The 15,286-nt window shown below is 46.6% G+C and overlaps 1 protein-coding gene across 1 annotated transcript; it reads right to left on the bottom strand.

Annotated features, from left to right (window-relative positions):
• Positions 1-432: 432 nt before the first annotated feature.
• LOC119391687 (neutral amino acid transporter A-like) lies at positions 433-11,717 on the bottom strand. The gene is made up of 3 exons (XM_037659348.1): positions 11,505-11,717; positions 4,947-5,215; positions 433-499 (listed from the first exon to the last, which is right to left on the bottom strand). Exons 1-3 carry the CDS (start codon positions 11,715-11,717, stop codon positions 433-435), a joined length of 549 nt encoding a protein of 182 aa, XP_037515276.1.
• Positions 11,718-15,286: the final 3,569 nt, after the last annotated feature.

The raw sequence follows: 15,286 nt of genomic DNA on the forward strand, positions 1-15,286 counted from the left end.
TTCATTCAAACATATGGTAATACACACTCCATTCATTATATGATGCCATATTTAAAGCACACCCAGACTATGGGCTTGAAGTGTGACTGGTGTGGCCGTAGCGCTACCTCTTGGTGCTGGTGTGCTCTGCTTCGTGGTGGTTGCACTAGGAGTTGAAATGCACATTGAAGCACACAAATTAGCCGACTTTTATAGGATCTTGCATGCCCGAACTTGTATCGCAGGGACTCTAGCCTGCAACGTTGCCTATGTTGGGTCGTGGTCATCTTGGCTTGGCCATGCTGTGATTTGGCATACTAAGCTGCATAAGATGGTTCCAGTGGGTGACGGTGGTTCTTAGATGATCGTCACAGGTGCAGCCGACTATTTTCCACTTGCAGCTCTGTGACCACTGCGGGAAATCCTGGGGCAGCAATTGGCCGCACTGATATTCTAGGGCAACAGCAATGCAGTCTGCTTGGTGGTTGTGGGCACAGACTGCTCAGACCTTGCTGATACACTAGAATTACACAAGGTTGGCAAAGTGTTAATGCTGTACAGCCTATGGCCACCTTTCCTAGGCTGACACGAGTTCATGGCATCTGCTTGGAAACCTGTGGTCTCTTGCGAGTGGCTGGTAGTCTTCGAGCGCATGAGCAAGTCTTTTGTGTGTCTGGCAGTGTTTCTCATCTGGACTGTGTTCAGCAAAACGCCGCTCAGCAAAGGGTGAACACGTCCAGCCAACGGATATGATAAAATTAATGTGGCTCTCAGGGGTAGACAGTTCATGCTCAGGCAAACATCTTTGAGTGGAAACTCGTCAAGTATGTGAGTTGCGCTCGCTTCTCCAGCTGCTGCGGTTAGGAAGTGAATTTGGCTGCCACCAGCAATATTCTGGTGTTGGCCGCTGCGCCAATGAGTATGCATGCTTTTCATGTATACATGACCAATTCAGTTTTTGCCAATTAGTGGTGCAGAAATTGCACGAAGCTTCAGCATAGGCTGTAAACTTCATATTATAGCATATTAAGTGCAGTTAAAAGCTACACTGCAAAACCAGAGTGGCCATAGGAGTTGTATATTACATGTCAAAACTGAAGGTGCGTTTTTGTACTGGAACAATGCATGTGGTCAACCGCTGGCACATGCATTTAATAAGCTAGTTATTTAAATAACACAGCACAGAAGTTTACCTTTGCCAGAAAGGCCTCGGCCAGGGTTGTGGTGAAGCCTTACAACTACAGATTGCGGCATAAGAATAGGCCGCCACCAGGGGCTTAGCCAGAAATTTTTTTCGGGGGGGGAGGAGAGGGTTCAACCATGCTTTTTGTATGCTCGTGCGTGCGTTTGTATGATGCGTCTATATATACGCAAGCAAAATTGAAAAATTTCGGTAGGGCTTTAACCCCACCCCCCACCCCTTGGTTACGCCCCTGGCCGCCACAACCCCTCCGTACGTGGAGGCGTTCGAGGAGGAGGAGGAGGAGCCCCCTCCCGCGTTGCAGGTGCAAACAGACCGACAGAGGTTCCCACAGACCGACAGTCCCGATAAACCCGACAGTCCCGATAGACCCGACAGTCCCGATAAATCCGATAGACCCGACAGACCGACAGTCCCGATAAACCCGATAGTCCCGATAAATCCGATAGACCCGACAGACCGACAGGCCAAAATAACATATTGCTTTCAGGCCGACAGACCGACAGCCTGTCGGATTTTTTGACTGGGACCGCATCGCTTGTAACGATAACCTAAATGCCTCGTACACGAGGTCATAAAAAGATGCCCGATTTTATTTTTCTTCTTTCTTCTTTTTTTGCTGAGTGATACTGATATGTCTTCGAGAACTCCATATACTTTAATGTTTCCCTCTTCGCAAAAACCGTGCCAGGATTTCTGCTTTATTGTTTTTCCGTGATCATCATTTTCCCGTTTTTCGCGGCTCTGAAAACTTCGCTGTCACTAAGTGATAGTGACTTATCTGTTCCTCTATATTCTAATGAAAACTATCATCATACAGGTGATCCTACACTATTAATCAGGTCACGCTTAAAGTGCTAGATATAGCCAGGAAAGCGGACATTTTTCGTCTAGTTTCGTGGATATAGCCGGAATTTACCCAGAACCTGATTAAGAGTGTAAGGTATTCTCAGCTATCACTCTTATAAACATTATTCTCTATAAAAGGTTACATGTTATACATTTAAATGCCGTGATATTTGAATCAGTATAGCTAAACGTTTTCTCCTCAGTCAGACGCAGCAGTAACTATTCCTGACGCTATCTATCGCTCGCGTTCGTTCCGGCTATTGCAATGTCCTAACTTGAACGAGCAAGCTTGTAAAAATGGTGTTTCCCGTAGTGCATAAATATAAGCTCTAATTTACTTGACGCCTCCAGCGATACTACATTTTAGTATGGTTTGTCTGCTCTAGGTTTCAATCCTGAATAACAGTAGCAACATGTTGTACTGACAGTTGACCGTTATCATTAATTAATCACATCATCTCGATCTCCTACAAGGCATTTCACGCAGGCGTGATGGAAACCGTTATCAGCGATCATTTTTTTTTGTGTATTTGCATTTCGAAAGTACTAGATAGCTCATCACGTCAGTGCGGCTCCGATAGTTCAGAAAACCACTTCCATCGCATTGCCGAACCCGACTTATCAGTATACAATTTTTGACCTACAATGAGCATTCTTGCGTTATTTATGTTACTGTGTTACTAATGCTAGGTTTCGGAACAATAGGTTTAAGCGGGAAGCCTCCTCCTTGCATGAGGTGTCCGTCAGACTGCTCAACTTCTTCGGCGCTGAGAACACAACACGCATATTGCAACAGTAAATGTACGGGATCACCGCTACGCTTTTGACCTTGTACATTGATCTCGTAAGGCGTAAGAAAATAGCACGGCGTTGCAATATGCATGTTGTGTTCTCGGCGACGAACAAGCTGATCAGTCTGTGGCAAAAGGCCAAACCGGAGCGAGTTGAAAAAGGTGTTTGCGATAAGAACTACCGAAACAAGCTTGCCCTGTTCAACACAGGTGTCATCTACCGGATCCCGCTAACGTATGGGGCATGCTAGGCGCAACCTGACGTGTTCCTTGCAATTCACTGCAAGGAGTGCGCATGCCAACCTCTCTTTAATCTAAACGTATTCTTGGAAAGAACAGGAACGAAGTTACGAGGCTAATAATCGAAGCGTAGCTCATCGCCAAGTTCGGTAACACGTGCATTGGTAAACCATATATTATCAGCTAAAGAAACAAAATTTCAGAAAGTGACGCGAAGATGTGTATCAGATCTATGATTGTTTCTTTTGAGCACGTGTCCTGTTACGCACCTGATGTAGGGTATATGTAGTGGTGATTCTGTAAATCCACTGTATTGTTGAAAGTTAGCTCTGTGTACGTGTGTTTATGTGTCTTTCGCTTTGTTCCGTTATGTATGCGCTATGCCCTTGGTCACTACGATTCACCAACAAGCCTGCCGTGCATCCTTAGCAGAGCACAGATAACCCGATCCCAGCGCGAAAAGAGGAATACAAAGTTTACCTTACGATGCCGTGTACCTCCCTTGTAACGTCGCTATTCAAAATCGCAGATAAAAGGTCTAAGTAGGAGACGCGACAGCTTCGGTGATATCGTGAACAAACATGAAGAACCCTTAAGCAATATTTTTGAAACTTGTTTGGGCATTAAAAAGCGTAAGTAGCGAGGTCCTGTAGAAACGGTCTATGTCAGAGACCGCGCTGTTTTGAACTTTTGGCGAGATGCCGGGATGTATATGTTCTCGTCTTTTCTCGTGCGAGTACCCGTATGATCTCGCTTGAGGGCCAGAATGTGTCGTATGATGTGCCCAGATAACGGCGCTGGAAATTCGCTCAAAGTCGCTTGAAGGCCGTCGACGGTGGGAGGTAAATTCAATTAAAAAAGCCATGACATGGTCTCTCAACAATTTTCGATTTTCAGCACAGAATAGAAGTAGAGGGTCTATTATGCCTATACAAACATGAAGAATAGCCTGTAAAAGAATGCTTTAGCGCAAAATGAGCCCTAGAAGGTACCGGCTATAAACCCCGCCCACCGCCGGCGACCCAATGGCGTGTGTGACGTCATGTGCTGCCAAAGTCTTCTACCAAGCTTTCAGCCGTTGCAGATCTTTCAATTTGAATGCCTCGTTGAAAAAGGCTACAATAGCTCAATTGCACGCACAGCTGACCACGGAAGAAAATCGTTCTTGGGAATGCAGACGCTCGCAAAGCAACCAGCTTGTTAAGTCACGGCTCGCGGGTGTGCCAGTGTTGACCGACGCTGAGGGCGCTCGCGTTTTTATAAAATATTCAATTACAAATTATGTGCTCGAGCGAATGCGCTTAAATTTCGCCAGCTTGCTTGTAAACGCGCAAGGATTAACCCGCATAACAGAGACTACGATCGAAAAGTGGGTGTCATGGCCCTTTAATGCTTAAAAATGAGCCAGCCGCGATGGTTGTTTCCCCGCACCCCCTGAACTCCGTGGACCTAGTGCTGCAGCTGCCGTTATTTCAAATCAGTCAAAAACAACTCGATCCGATGCAGTTGATCACTTGTGTTTGTGATGTGCATCACGCCAGGGTTGCAAAAGTGAGGGTTCGCTGACATCAACGAGGTGTGTTAGTGATTGCCTGCCCTCGTGACACCATGCGCGTCACTTTGGTTAGTACGCGAATGTATGCTGTAATATATAGGGTCGATAGAACTCTATACAAAATTTGTTTATAGCTGTCAGGTGCATTGGTGTTGCTGTCAGTTATTTGCCTTTGAGGCGAAGTTGTGGCTTTTGAGCAACACACTACTTACACGGGGCGTACTTTAAGCTTGTACACCTGTGCAGACAAAAATATTATATAGCCTAACGTTCTTGCAAGGGACAAATAACGTGAAAAACTCTGCACTTCCAGCATTCGAAACATGCGTACCTGATCATTTCCATGGCGAGATCCGTAGTCTGAATGGCGGTCACGTTGATCGCCGCCGAAGGGCTGAGCTGAAGCGACGAAGCGATCTCGTCGCGAACAGTTCGTAAGAGCAGCACGCTGCCGAAGGCGACGGCGGCGGCGCTGGCGGCGCTTAGGGACCAATAGGCGAGCGCGCACCGCAGCATCTTGCCGCCCGTGCGGTACGAGGTGCTTCCAATGGAGCCCACGATGCAAGACATCTTGAGCGGCAGCAACAACATGGCCAACATCTGCAGTCCGATAACAACTAAATATACTTATGCGGCCACGTGCACAATATTTATTTATGAATAAGGGGCATGTTACACGTAATCTGCAACGAAATTTAATACTAAGTAAGCAGCCTAGCTAGTGCAAATACAAAGGAGGTTCCTATGCAGAAGTTTGCAGTGGATGTAAGAGAGGAAGCCTTAATTTGGGAAAGCGCACACAAATAGTCGTTATCGGTACCGAAACAGGAAAAGCGACGCCTGCATGACAAACACGTGGCCTACAACGCGCAGCTTACCGTCGTGACCTCAGAGGTAAACGAGCACTGAAATATCTCGGAAGCGGCGTGTCCCCACCCATGTCATACCTACAACGGCTAGGTGCAAGAGTCGTCTGCATAGGCGCTGTTCGAATGTTGCTACCAATAAAACTATTATCAATACCACCATTGCGGTCTTGCCAATATTAAGTCCGTGGTACGTGCTACTCACACTTCATGAATTTAGCGAAATGTAGTTGCAGCTGACCTTTCGAAGAAAACAGTATTTGAGCTTTAATAGAGCAACCAATCCTCCCAAAATACCGATATCTCGGAACATACAGTACGAGCCGAAGTCAACGACGTTGGGCCAGTTGGTGTTGCCTAACGAAAGGGAAAAACTGCACTTATACGACGAAGAAAAGGAAGGAACGACACATGATGCATTTTTTTTAACTTCTCTCTTACGTTCCTTACTCACGTTGACATGATAATGTGTACTACGCATGTGCTAGCAGGCATTGATTTTTCATATATTGCCTAGCTGCAATAAAATTATTCTTATTTCACGTTATGTGCAATAAGAGGAACCATAAGAAGAAGCACTTGGTACTGGCCTCGCCTTTAGTCAGATGTATAGGGATACGTTTGTAAATCACAAAGTTTTCGTCTATGAACCAACTCGCCCAGCAGAAAGTTCTACTGAACGACAATAGTTTCATACATTCTGGAACGTACTCGAGCGTCAGTGATTATGCTGCAATTCGCCAGAACCCAAGTATAAGTGGACGATCTGGTAGATCTAAATTGCACATTTGTGCTGGCCGATGCCGTCGTGCTGCATCACTTTTTTTTTAAATGCGAAGCATTTCTTAGCGAACTTCTGCGACTTTGACCGTATCTATCTATCTATCTATCTATCTAGCCGCCTACGACTTTGTGCTCTCCTGGTCGCTTGGTTAATCGAATGTGCACCAAAATTGGTATGGCGTAACATGACTGTATGACGAACATAAATGACAAGTCATAACATGAAAATCATGACACGCATGTCATGTACAGCATGACTTACGTGCCACGCTCATGGTGCGCTGGCGGCCGTTTCGCTAGCTTTATATACACCGAAATTGGTATCTTGCGACGTGACCGTGTGACGAACATAAGTAACGCGAGTTATCATGAAAATCATGACACGCATGTCATGTACAGCATGACTTACGTGCCACGCTCATGGGGCGCTGGCGGCCGTTTCGCCAGCTTTATATACACCGAAATTGGTATCTTGCTACGTGACCATGTGAAGAACATAAATAACGCGAGTTATCATGAAAATCATGACACGCATGTCATGTACAGCATGACTTACGTGCCACGCTCATGGGGCGCTGGCGGCCGTTTCGCTAGATTGATATGCACCGAAATTGGTATCTTGCGACGTGACCGTGTGAAGAACATATATAACGCGAGTTATCATGAAAATCATGACACGCATGTCATGTACAGCATGACTTACGTGCCACGCTCATGGGGCGCTGGCGGCCGTTTCGCTAGATTGATATGCACCGAAATTGGTATCTTGCGACGTGACCGTGTGAAGAACATAAATAACACGAGTTATCATGAAAATCATGACGCGCATGTCATGTACAGCATGACTTACGTGCCACGCTCATGGGGCGCTGGCGGCCGTTTCGCTAGCTTTATATACACCGAAATTGGTATCTTGCTACGTGACCATGTGAAGAACATAAATAACGCGAGTTATCATGAAAATCATGACACGCATGTCATGTAAAGCATGACATGGGACGCTGGCGGCCGTTTCGCTAGATTGATATGCACCGAAATTGGTATCTTGTGACGTCACCGTGTGAAGAACATAAATAACACGAGTTATCATGAAAATCATGACACGCATGTCATGTACAGCATGACTTACGAGCCACGCTCATGGGGCGCTGGCGGCCGTTTCGCTAGATTGATATGCACCGAAATTGGTATCTTGTGACGTGACCGTGTGACGAACATAAATACCACGAATTATCATGAAAATCATGGCACGCATGTCATGTACAGCATGACTTACGTGCCACGCTCATGGGGCGCTGGCGGCCGTTTCGCTAGCTTGATATACACCAATATTGGTCTCTTCCGATGTGACCGTGTGACGAACATAAATAACACGAGTTATCATGAAAATCATGACACGCATGTCATGTACAGCATGACTTATGTGCTACGCTCATGGTGCGCTGGCGGCCGTTTCGCTAGCTTGATATACACCAATATTGGTCTCTTACGACGTGACCGTGCGACGAACATAAATAACACGGGTTATCATGAAAATCATGACACGCATGTCATGTACAGCATGACCTACGTGCCACGCTCACGGGGCGCTGGCGGCCGTTTCGCTAGATTGATACACACCAAAATTGGTCTCTTACGACGTGACCGTGTGACGAACATAAATAACACGAGTTATCATGAAAATCATGACACGCATGTCATGTACAGCATGACTTACGTGCCACGCTCATGGGGCGCTGGCGGCCGTTTCGCTAGATTGATATACACCAAAATTGGTATCTTGCGACGTGACCGTGTGACGAACATAAATAACACGAGTTATCATGAAAATCATGACACGCATGTCATGTACAGCATGACTTGCGTGCCACTCTCATGGCGCGCTGGTGGCCGTTTCGCTAGCTTGATCTACCCCGGAATTGGTCTTGCGCGACGTCACTGTGTGACGAACATAAATAATAGGAGTTAACATGAAAACCATGACACACATTTTCCTCAACGACATACAAGACGATGTATGCAGCTCTTTGCTGGCTGCTTCGCATTACATCGATTCCCACAATGCGTGGGATCTGCCGGCTTTTTTGCTTGGGACAACTTCGCCCTACTGAAGGGTTCACTCTTATAGCTAACGACTTGACCACGCTGTTCTTCACTGCAACCACAACACAGACCATATTCTGCTGCTTCCATTTCCGATAATGCATTGCATCCTGTATAGGCAAACGTGTCACTAACGCCGCAAAAAAAAAAAAATTAAACCCCAATGCGGCGAGCTAGCCAAACATCGCTGACTGCAGAAAGATAGTGAGCGTAACGACTTAAGCAATGTTCTCTTTCTTTTTTCAGGTCAAGGTAAGAATGGCGCAAACGTCATAGGAGTCCACTCAGGACGTTTCCAAACAAATGAATATTTTGACAGCCGAGCTGTTATGTACTAGCTTCGAGCAGATCGCTGCGTGCGTACATCAAAAACCTCAGCACCACCTAAGGAGCAGTGGTGCATTTTGAATCATTAAAATCGAGCCTATTGCACCCTTTATGGAGTGACGGAAGAAACTAGTACATTAGAAAAGACATCCGTGAATCACTGGCGTAAATCATGGGGAGTAGGGGGGTCCTGACCCCCCCCCCCCTTTTGTTCAGGCTGGGAGGGGAGGGGACTCCCCTAGCAAGTGTCCCTCCTTGAGATTTAGCTTTTAGATATCATTTAATTTGCTTTAAAAATTAAGTATAGCGCACACTCCTTCAAAAAAATTCTAAATTCTAAAGCCCTTGCTAAGAGCAGACGCGAAGTACAAAAGTGAAAGCTACGTTTTGTTTCAATAGGCGCTGTGTTGCACGAGCTTTATGAGTGCTATGGGTTGACGCGCCGCAATTTTATTGTGCTGGACTTTAAGATGCAAATAAGTAAAGAATCCCCTGATGATCTACCGTTATTCTTTATGTCGACTATTAGGCGGAATCCATTGAGAATGAACTACAAATCCAATTCTCGACTATGATTCTGTGATTTTTAAAAAATATTGCTCGTTTTTTTTTACTCTATTTCGAAGTGGGGTTTTAATTTTTATATGACTAGAAATAAAATGTACATTTATGAAACAAAATGGCCGCCATGGCAAGACGCGTCCACCCTTTTGATTATCTTAGATTTACGTCACTGCCGCGAATAAAGAAACAAACGAACAAAAAGAATATATTATCTTGACAGGAGTGGATTTCATCCCGGGCCCACATGCTCCGAAAGCGAGTGTCTTGACAACTGGAAGGGAAAAATAGCGCTTATACGAGGAGGACAGGGAAGGGACGACACACGGTGCGCCGCTTCCCTATCCTCGTCGCATAAGCGCTGTTTTTTCCTTTTTATTATGCAACACCAACTGGCCCAAAGTCGTTCACTTCACAACTGGGCCACACACCCATGCTTGCATAACGTGAATATACTTGAACGATATGAGTGCGTTGTATCCGAGGTCCAGAACAAATGCGAAAAGAGAACCCTTCTATGAAGGCTTCGTTGACTTTCGTGGTGGCGGAATAAAAGCCCTCTGCACGACAACATACAACGGACAGTGCTCACACATGGAAACGCGACATCACTTTTTATTGCGATAGCAATTATATGGACATTCTCGGCTGGTTTTTGCCGTCGCCGCCGTCATGCACCGTATATGTCTATATATAATATATAATATATATATATATATATATATATATATATATATATATAATGAAAGCCACAAAGAAAAATACTTCAGGAAAACTTTCCGACGCGCGGAATCGAACGGGCGACCTCCCGCTTTCCAGCGCGCGGCGTTAGACGGTTACGCCACCAACAGCACCGTCTTTCAGCCTGCTAACGGTGAGCTATTTATATACACCACTTGTATCAGCATGCTTTCTTAGTTACCACATAGATGGCGCGATGTGCACGCGTGGCGCGCATTAAAGTTCGTCGCCCCGTTCCTGCGAACGCGTTGCTCTTCCACCTACAGGGCGTGGTCGCCTTCGTGCGCTTATCTCGAGGAAAGAAGGCGGCGGCTGGCGAGGGGGGGGAGTGTAGCGGGGGGTTGTATGTCTTGTGCTTTCCCCGCGATGTCCGCGCTGAAGTCACAGAGCGTACGAAGGTCGCTTCGCTCGCTGCAGCGGCCGCGTTTGCGAAAGGAGCGCGCTGTTCAAACAGAAATAAGCAACAACTGGGACAGTTCGCGCTCGTCCTGTGAGTACGTGTTCGTTCGTTTCGTGCGTCCTGCTTTATGTTTGAGCAGTGCGCTTCCAGTGTCCAGCTGTGACGCATGATAGTTCGCGCTCGTCCTGTGTGCGTTCTTTTCGTGCGTCCTTTGAGCTCGAGCGACGCGCTGGCAATTTCGAGCTGCTTTCCGTTCTTCGCGTTACATTGCAATTTATTGCTATCGCATTCATTTTTTACTGTTACGACTTCTATGAGCAATTGCTCAAGAAAACCGCGTCTTGTCGCTACAAATATGGCCAGTAAAAGTAATGCTAGCTCTGATGTAAGCGTTCCAATGTAAATTAGGCCGATATGACACTAACTGAAGACGCTGGAAACGGAAGTACGTGCCTTAGTTTGCCCCCAGTTTTCACGTTTCAACCCGTGAGTATACTATCGGTGTCAAATGAAAACCTGAACAGCTGCAAGCATTAGCAAAAGTATATTCAGTCAGTCATCACCGTGGACATGTGCAGTGCTGCCAAAATGGAATGCTGCGCGCCTGTCAATGATGATGAATGGATGGCGCGCACTATACCATTTCTAATGCTTGCCGCTGTTCGCGCTTCATTTGACGTCGATAGTACATGTTTTCGCGTCTCCTCGCGTTAACCCCATTAACTACCGATCTCTGTGTGATTGCGAGGTTTTTCGTCTGTGGCCAAGATCGTTAACCTCCAAGTTACTCCTTGATACGTTAGTACTACTACAATGCAACGATTCTGCACTTTGTTGAAAGTATGCGGTAAGTTTCTGGTCAACACCTTTCAATATCCCACATTTTCGCCTCGTTCGTCGTGAGCAGCTCTACTCTCTTCAAGTCGAAGTAAATCGCATACCTAGGATAATTAACTAGCTCGTCTTTCCGTTTTGCTAGAATAACTCTCATATCAAATGCTTGCCGTCTGGAACGAATGCTGCACGTCGCTGATGCATGCTGTGATGGCGGTGTGCCTTTCGCACTCAATAAGACGCGGGCTGTGATCCTCAAGCGACAGAATCCTACCCTGGAATACACCTCTCCTGGAAAGCTGATGTAGATGAACTGCCGTTCAGTGAGAGACTGGCCACGCAGCGACAGGCCCAGGATGGCGCCTATAACGATCGACGATACTATGACGCCAGGTTCCCAGTGGCGTGTAGCCCAGGCACAGCATTTGGGGCGCTCCGTCACCTCGGTGTACTGCATTTTGTTGATGATGATATGCCTCTGAAACATGGTGCGTACCCACCACGATGGTGGGTGAGGGAACAATCGCGTAGGCAATGTCCGAGTTGATCAATTAAAAAAAATGGTCTTGATAAGGCAAGATTGTACGGAAATGTGCTGTTATATGTTACATTGAAAGTTACATGTAAGGTATATGTGTTTTTTACAGTGTGGAAGTATGACTACTTGTAAAGGAAATAAATAGAAATGAAGAGGAATTGAGCAAAAATATTTTATTGCGATAGCAATTATATGGACACTCTCGGCTGGAAAATTTCCGTCCCCGTCGCCGTCATTCGCCGTATATGCATAAGTATGTATATATATAGAAAAGCCACAAAGAAAAACAATTAACAAATTCTTTCCGACGCGCGGAATCGAACGGGTGACGCCTCGATTTGCAGCCCGCCGCGTTAGACGTTAGGCCACGACAGCACCGTCTTTCAGCCTGCTAACGGTGAGCTATTTATATACACCATGTAATTCAGCATGCTTTCTTAGTGGCCACATAGATGGCGCGACGTGTGCGCGTGTGGCGCGCTTTAAAGATCGTCGCCCCGCTCTTGCGAACGCCGACGCCGTTGCTCTTCGCTCTACAGGGCGTGGTCGCTTTCGTGCGCTTATCTCGAGGAAAGAAGGGGCGGCCGGTGGGGTGCTTCGCTTCGCTCGCTGCAGCGGCCGCGTTTGGGAAAGGAGAGCACTGTTCAAACAGAAATAAGTAACAACTATGACAATTAGTTCGCGCTCGTCTTGTGTGTACCTGTTCGTTTGTTTCGTGCGTCCTGCTTTATGTTTGAGCAGTGCGCTTCAACTGTCGAGCTGTGACGCGTTAGTTCGCGCTCGTCCCGTGTGCGTTCTTTTCGTGCGTCCTTTGGGCTCGAGCGACGCGCTGGCAATTTCAAGCTGCTTTCCGTTCTTCGCGTTGCATTACAATTTATTGCTATCGCATTCATTGCTTCGCCGTTGCGGCGAAACTGTGACTTTTTTGTATAAGGGCCGTCTAGTAGATCCGCAAAGCGGTGACTAGGCAAGGCCTGGACCTTCCGACGTGCGAGACTTCAGCCCAGGTCATCAAGCTGCAGGACAGTCAATAACCATTTTTACTACCCAGCCAAAGGCAGCCCTGATCCGTTTCTGTTCCTTTCTCTGATTTCGTGAAAACGTATTCACTGTTCATAACCTTTAAGACTGTTGATGCAGCTATGTAGTGAATTACGAAATTACATCATCTATACATCCTCCCCGCCCCCGCAAAAAAAGATAACTTGAGAAGTGCAAGATGAGCGACGCAGCTTAAACTTAAATGTGTTGTACTGCTTCGCCAGAATGGTGGAGCATTACTAGTGTAGCGCCATCATTATCTGCCACCCTCGCGTCGCTCGAGCCGCGACCGCGCAGAGAAATAAGCCGCTGTCGGTCAGGCGCGGCGTTGCCGTTTGCGTTTTGCTTGCCGCATAAGGCGACCACATAAATGGAAACCACCGCGCCACTGTCGCGTCGATCTTTACAATAGGAATTTAAAGATCGAAGCTAACCCCGTCTGTGACCCCTGTGTGACCATGACAGTACCGCTGCCATAGATGGTGCACCGTACTCATTTTGTGACGCCCCAATCCGCGATGTGACAGTGACACACTTGCTGTGGACTTGTACATGTTTGCAATGAATTACGTGACGGTCACCTCCGTGCAACAACGTCGTCACCACCGTGCAACAGGCCCGAGGTTTGGGTGACCAACCGACTTTGCCCTTTGGATCCATTGGCCACTGTTCGTGTGTCTTTGACACCGTGTTGTAATATGCCTAAGAGCAAGCTTTCGAAATAAAACAGTGTTGGCCCTCCCCCCCCCCCCCCCCCTCCCATAAAAAATTCAACCAGCCCCTTTTCGCGGACACCGATGAAACAGCGAAGCTGGTTCCCTTCTAGGTTTTGCAAGTCTTTCAGGTATGTTGTATCACTGCTCTTTATTAAATACTCTTTGTTAAGCTTTGAGGTGGTAGTATAGTTTTATGGCATTTCGACCATACCACTCTTATGCACAGGTTTACAAAGAAACTTTCGCTTAAGATGCTGCGATATGTTGTACCACTGCTCTTTATTAAACACTCCTTGTTAAGCTTTGAGGTGTTAGTATAGCCACAACCCTTTATAAACACAAATTATCGCGTGACAGTGGCGCACGCCATTTGTGGGGCTAGCTTTTGCCTTCTTCCTTTTTAGTAGAAGTTGTGTGTAGTGGGATTACCCAATTTCTGTGGCACATAGGCGTTTATGATGATGATAGTTTGCTGATAAGCCGCACCGATTTTTGTGACGCATACGAGTTTGCTGGACGAACTGCTGCCTCGATTTTTAGTGGACTAGTGTTCCGACGTGGGAGCGGCCCGCAACGTGCTAGGGCGCGTTCCGAGGGACCGAAATAAAGTTTATTCATCCAGTGGTGAGTAGTGGGATTCACTCAATGTCTTTGGCGCATACTCGCCATGTGACGCCACCATGGGGTCACAAATTCTGGCAAACTCATTACATGGCATCACTGCTTGGTCAAAGGTGGGCCGAACCCTGAGGCACTGCAAAACAAGGTAAGGTGCAGAAAGCTCACAATGCCTCTGATCCTGAAGGCATTGCAAAACCACATTAGTTGCAGAAACCTTTCAGAGGGGGCGCGGGAGGTTCAGTACCTCGACTTAGAAGAAAAAGAAGATGGCTTCCGCCTTCTTGGCCAATCCCCCTGAGTGGGTATGAGCCATGCAGTAGAGGATACTACTACTACTACTTTGAGTGGACTGAGGCGGATGCATAAGATACCCTGTGAGTTTATTGCTTTATGCCTCACATTGAGGCGTTGCGTTTGTTGCATAATGCCAGCTGCGGATTAGTGCCAACTCATGCGCATTTAACTAGCCAATTCATGAACTATATATAATTTTCTTGCAAACGTTCACGGCAGTATGCCTCTCGTCTTCCCGCTTATTGTCTGAGGCACAGAGGAAGCTGGTGATGGGCTTCGAAAAGGACATTAGGCGGGATTCGATTTGGCGGCGGCAAATCATCTATACATGATTCACACAACATGATTGAACACAACAATTCATTTTGCGGCAAAGAATAATACAGTTCCTTCACATCAGCTAAGAAGGCGTTAAGTCCTTTGTCAGAGCTAGCTTTTCCGAACGCGAGAACTTCTGAATTTCTCGTGATAAAGGGATCTTTAACCTCGAGTAGGTTTAGCTTGTCTAAAAGATAACATGCAATGGCCTTCTGGCATGTGTCCTTCTCCGACACAATTACCCTGAACAGGAAGCTTTCTTTATGCGTCTTGGCGCTAAAAAATACATCGAGACTGGTATTCTTACTTAAGTCGTCTAGCTTCATGTCACGACACAACGCGAAAGCTCTGCTCTTTACTTAAGCCAACGAAATTCATTTGTGTTCATTGAAGACTGCGTTTATGGCATCACTTGCTTTTTCCTCGTAGCTAACACGTGAAAACACTGCAAATGCCCCTTCTTTATCAGCAGGTACTACGGTCGGTGCATTTTTAACAGGGTGCGAAACAACGCAATTGGCAGCTAAT

This window comes from Rhipicephalus sanguineus, chromosome 4 (genome assembly GCF_013339695.2).
Source record: "Rhipicephalus sanguineus isolate Rsan-2018 chromosome 4, BIME_Rsan_1.4, whole genome shotgun sequence".
Taxonomy (NCBI): domain Eukaryota; kingdom Metazoa; phylum Arthropoda; class Arachnida; order Ixodida; family Ixodidae; genus Rhipicephalus; species Rhipicephalus sanguineus.

Coding starts and splice junctions, on each gene's coding strand:
- LOC119391687 (XM_037659348.1), bottom strand. CDS start 11,717: ATGTTTCAGAGGCATATCATCATCAACAAAATGCAGTACACCGAGGTG. Junction 5,216..11,504: donor CAGGAGAGGTGTATTCCAGG/GTAGGATTCTGT, acceptor ATCGGACTGCAG/ATGTTGGCCATGTTGTTGCT. Junction 500..4,946: donor CTCGCCATGGAAATGATCAG/GTACGCATGTTT, acceptor GTGTAATTCTAG/TGTATCAGCAAGGTCTGAGC.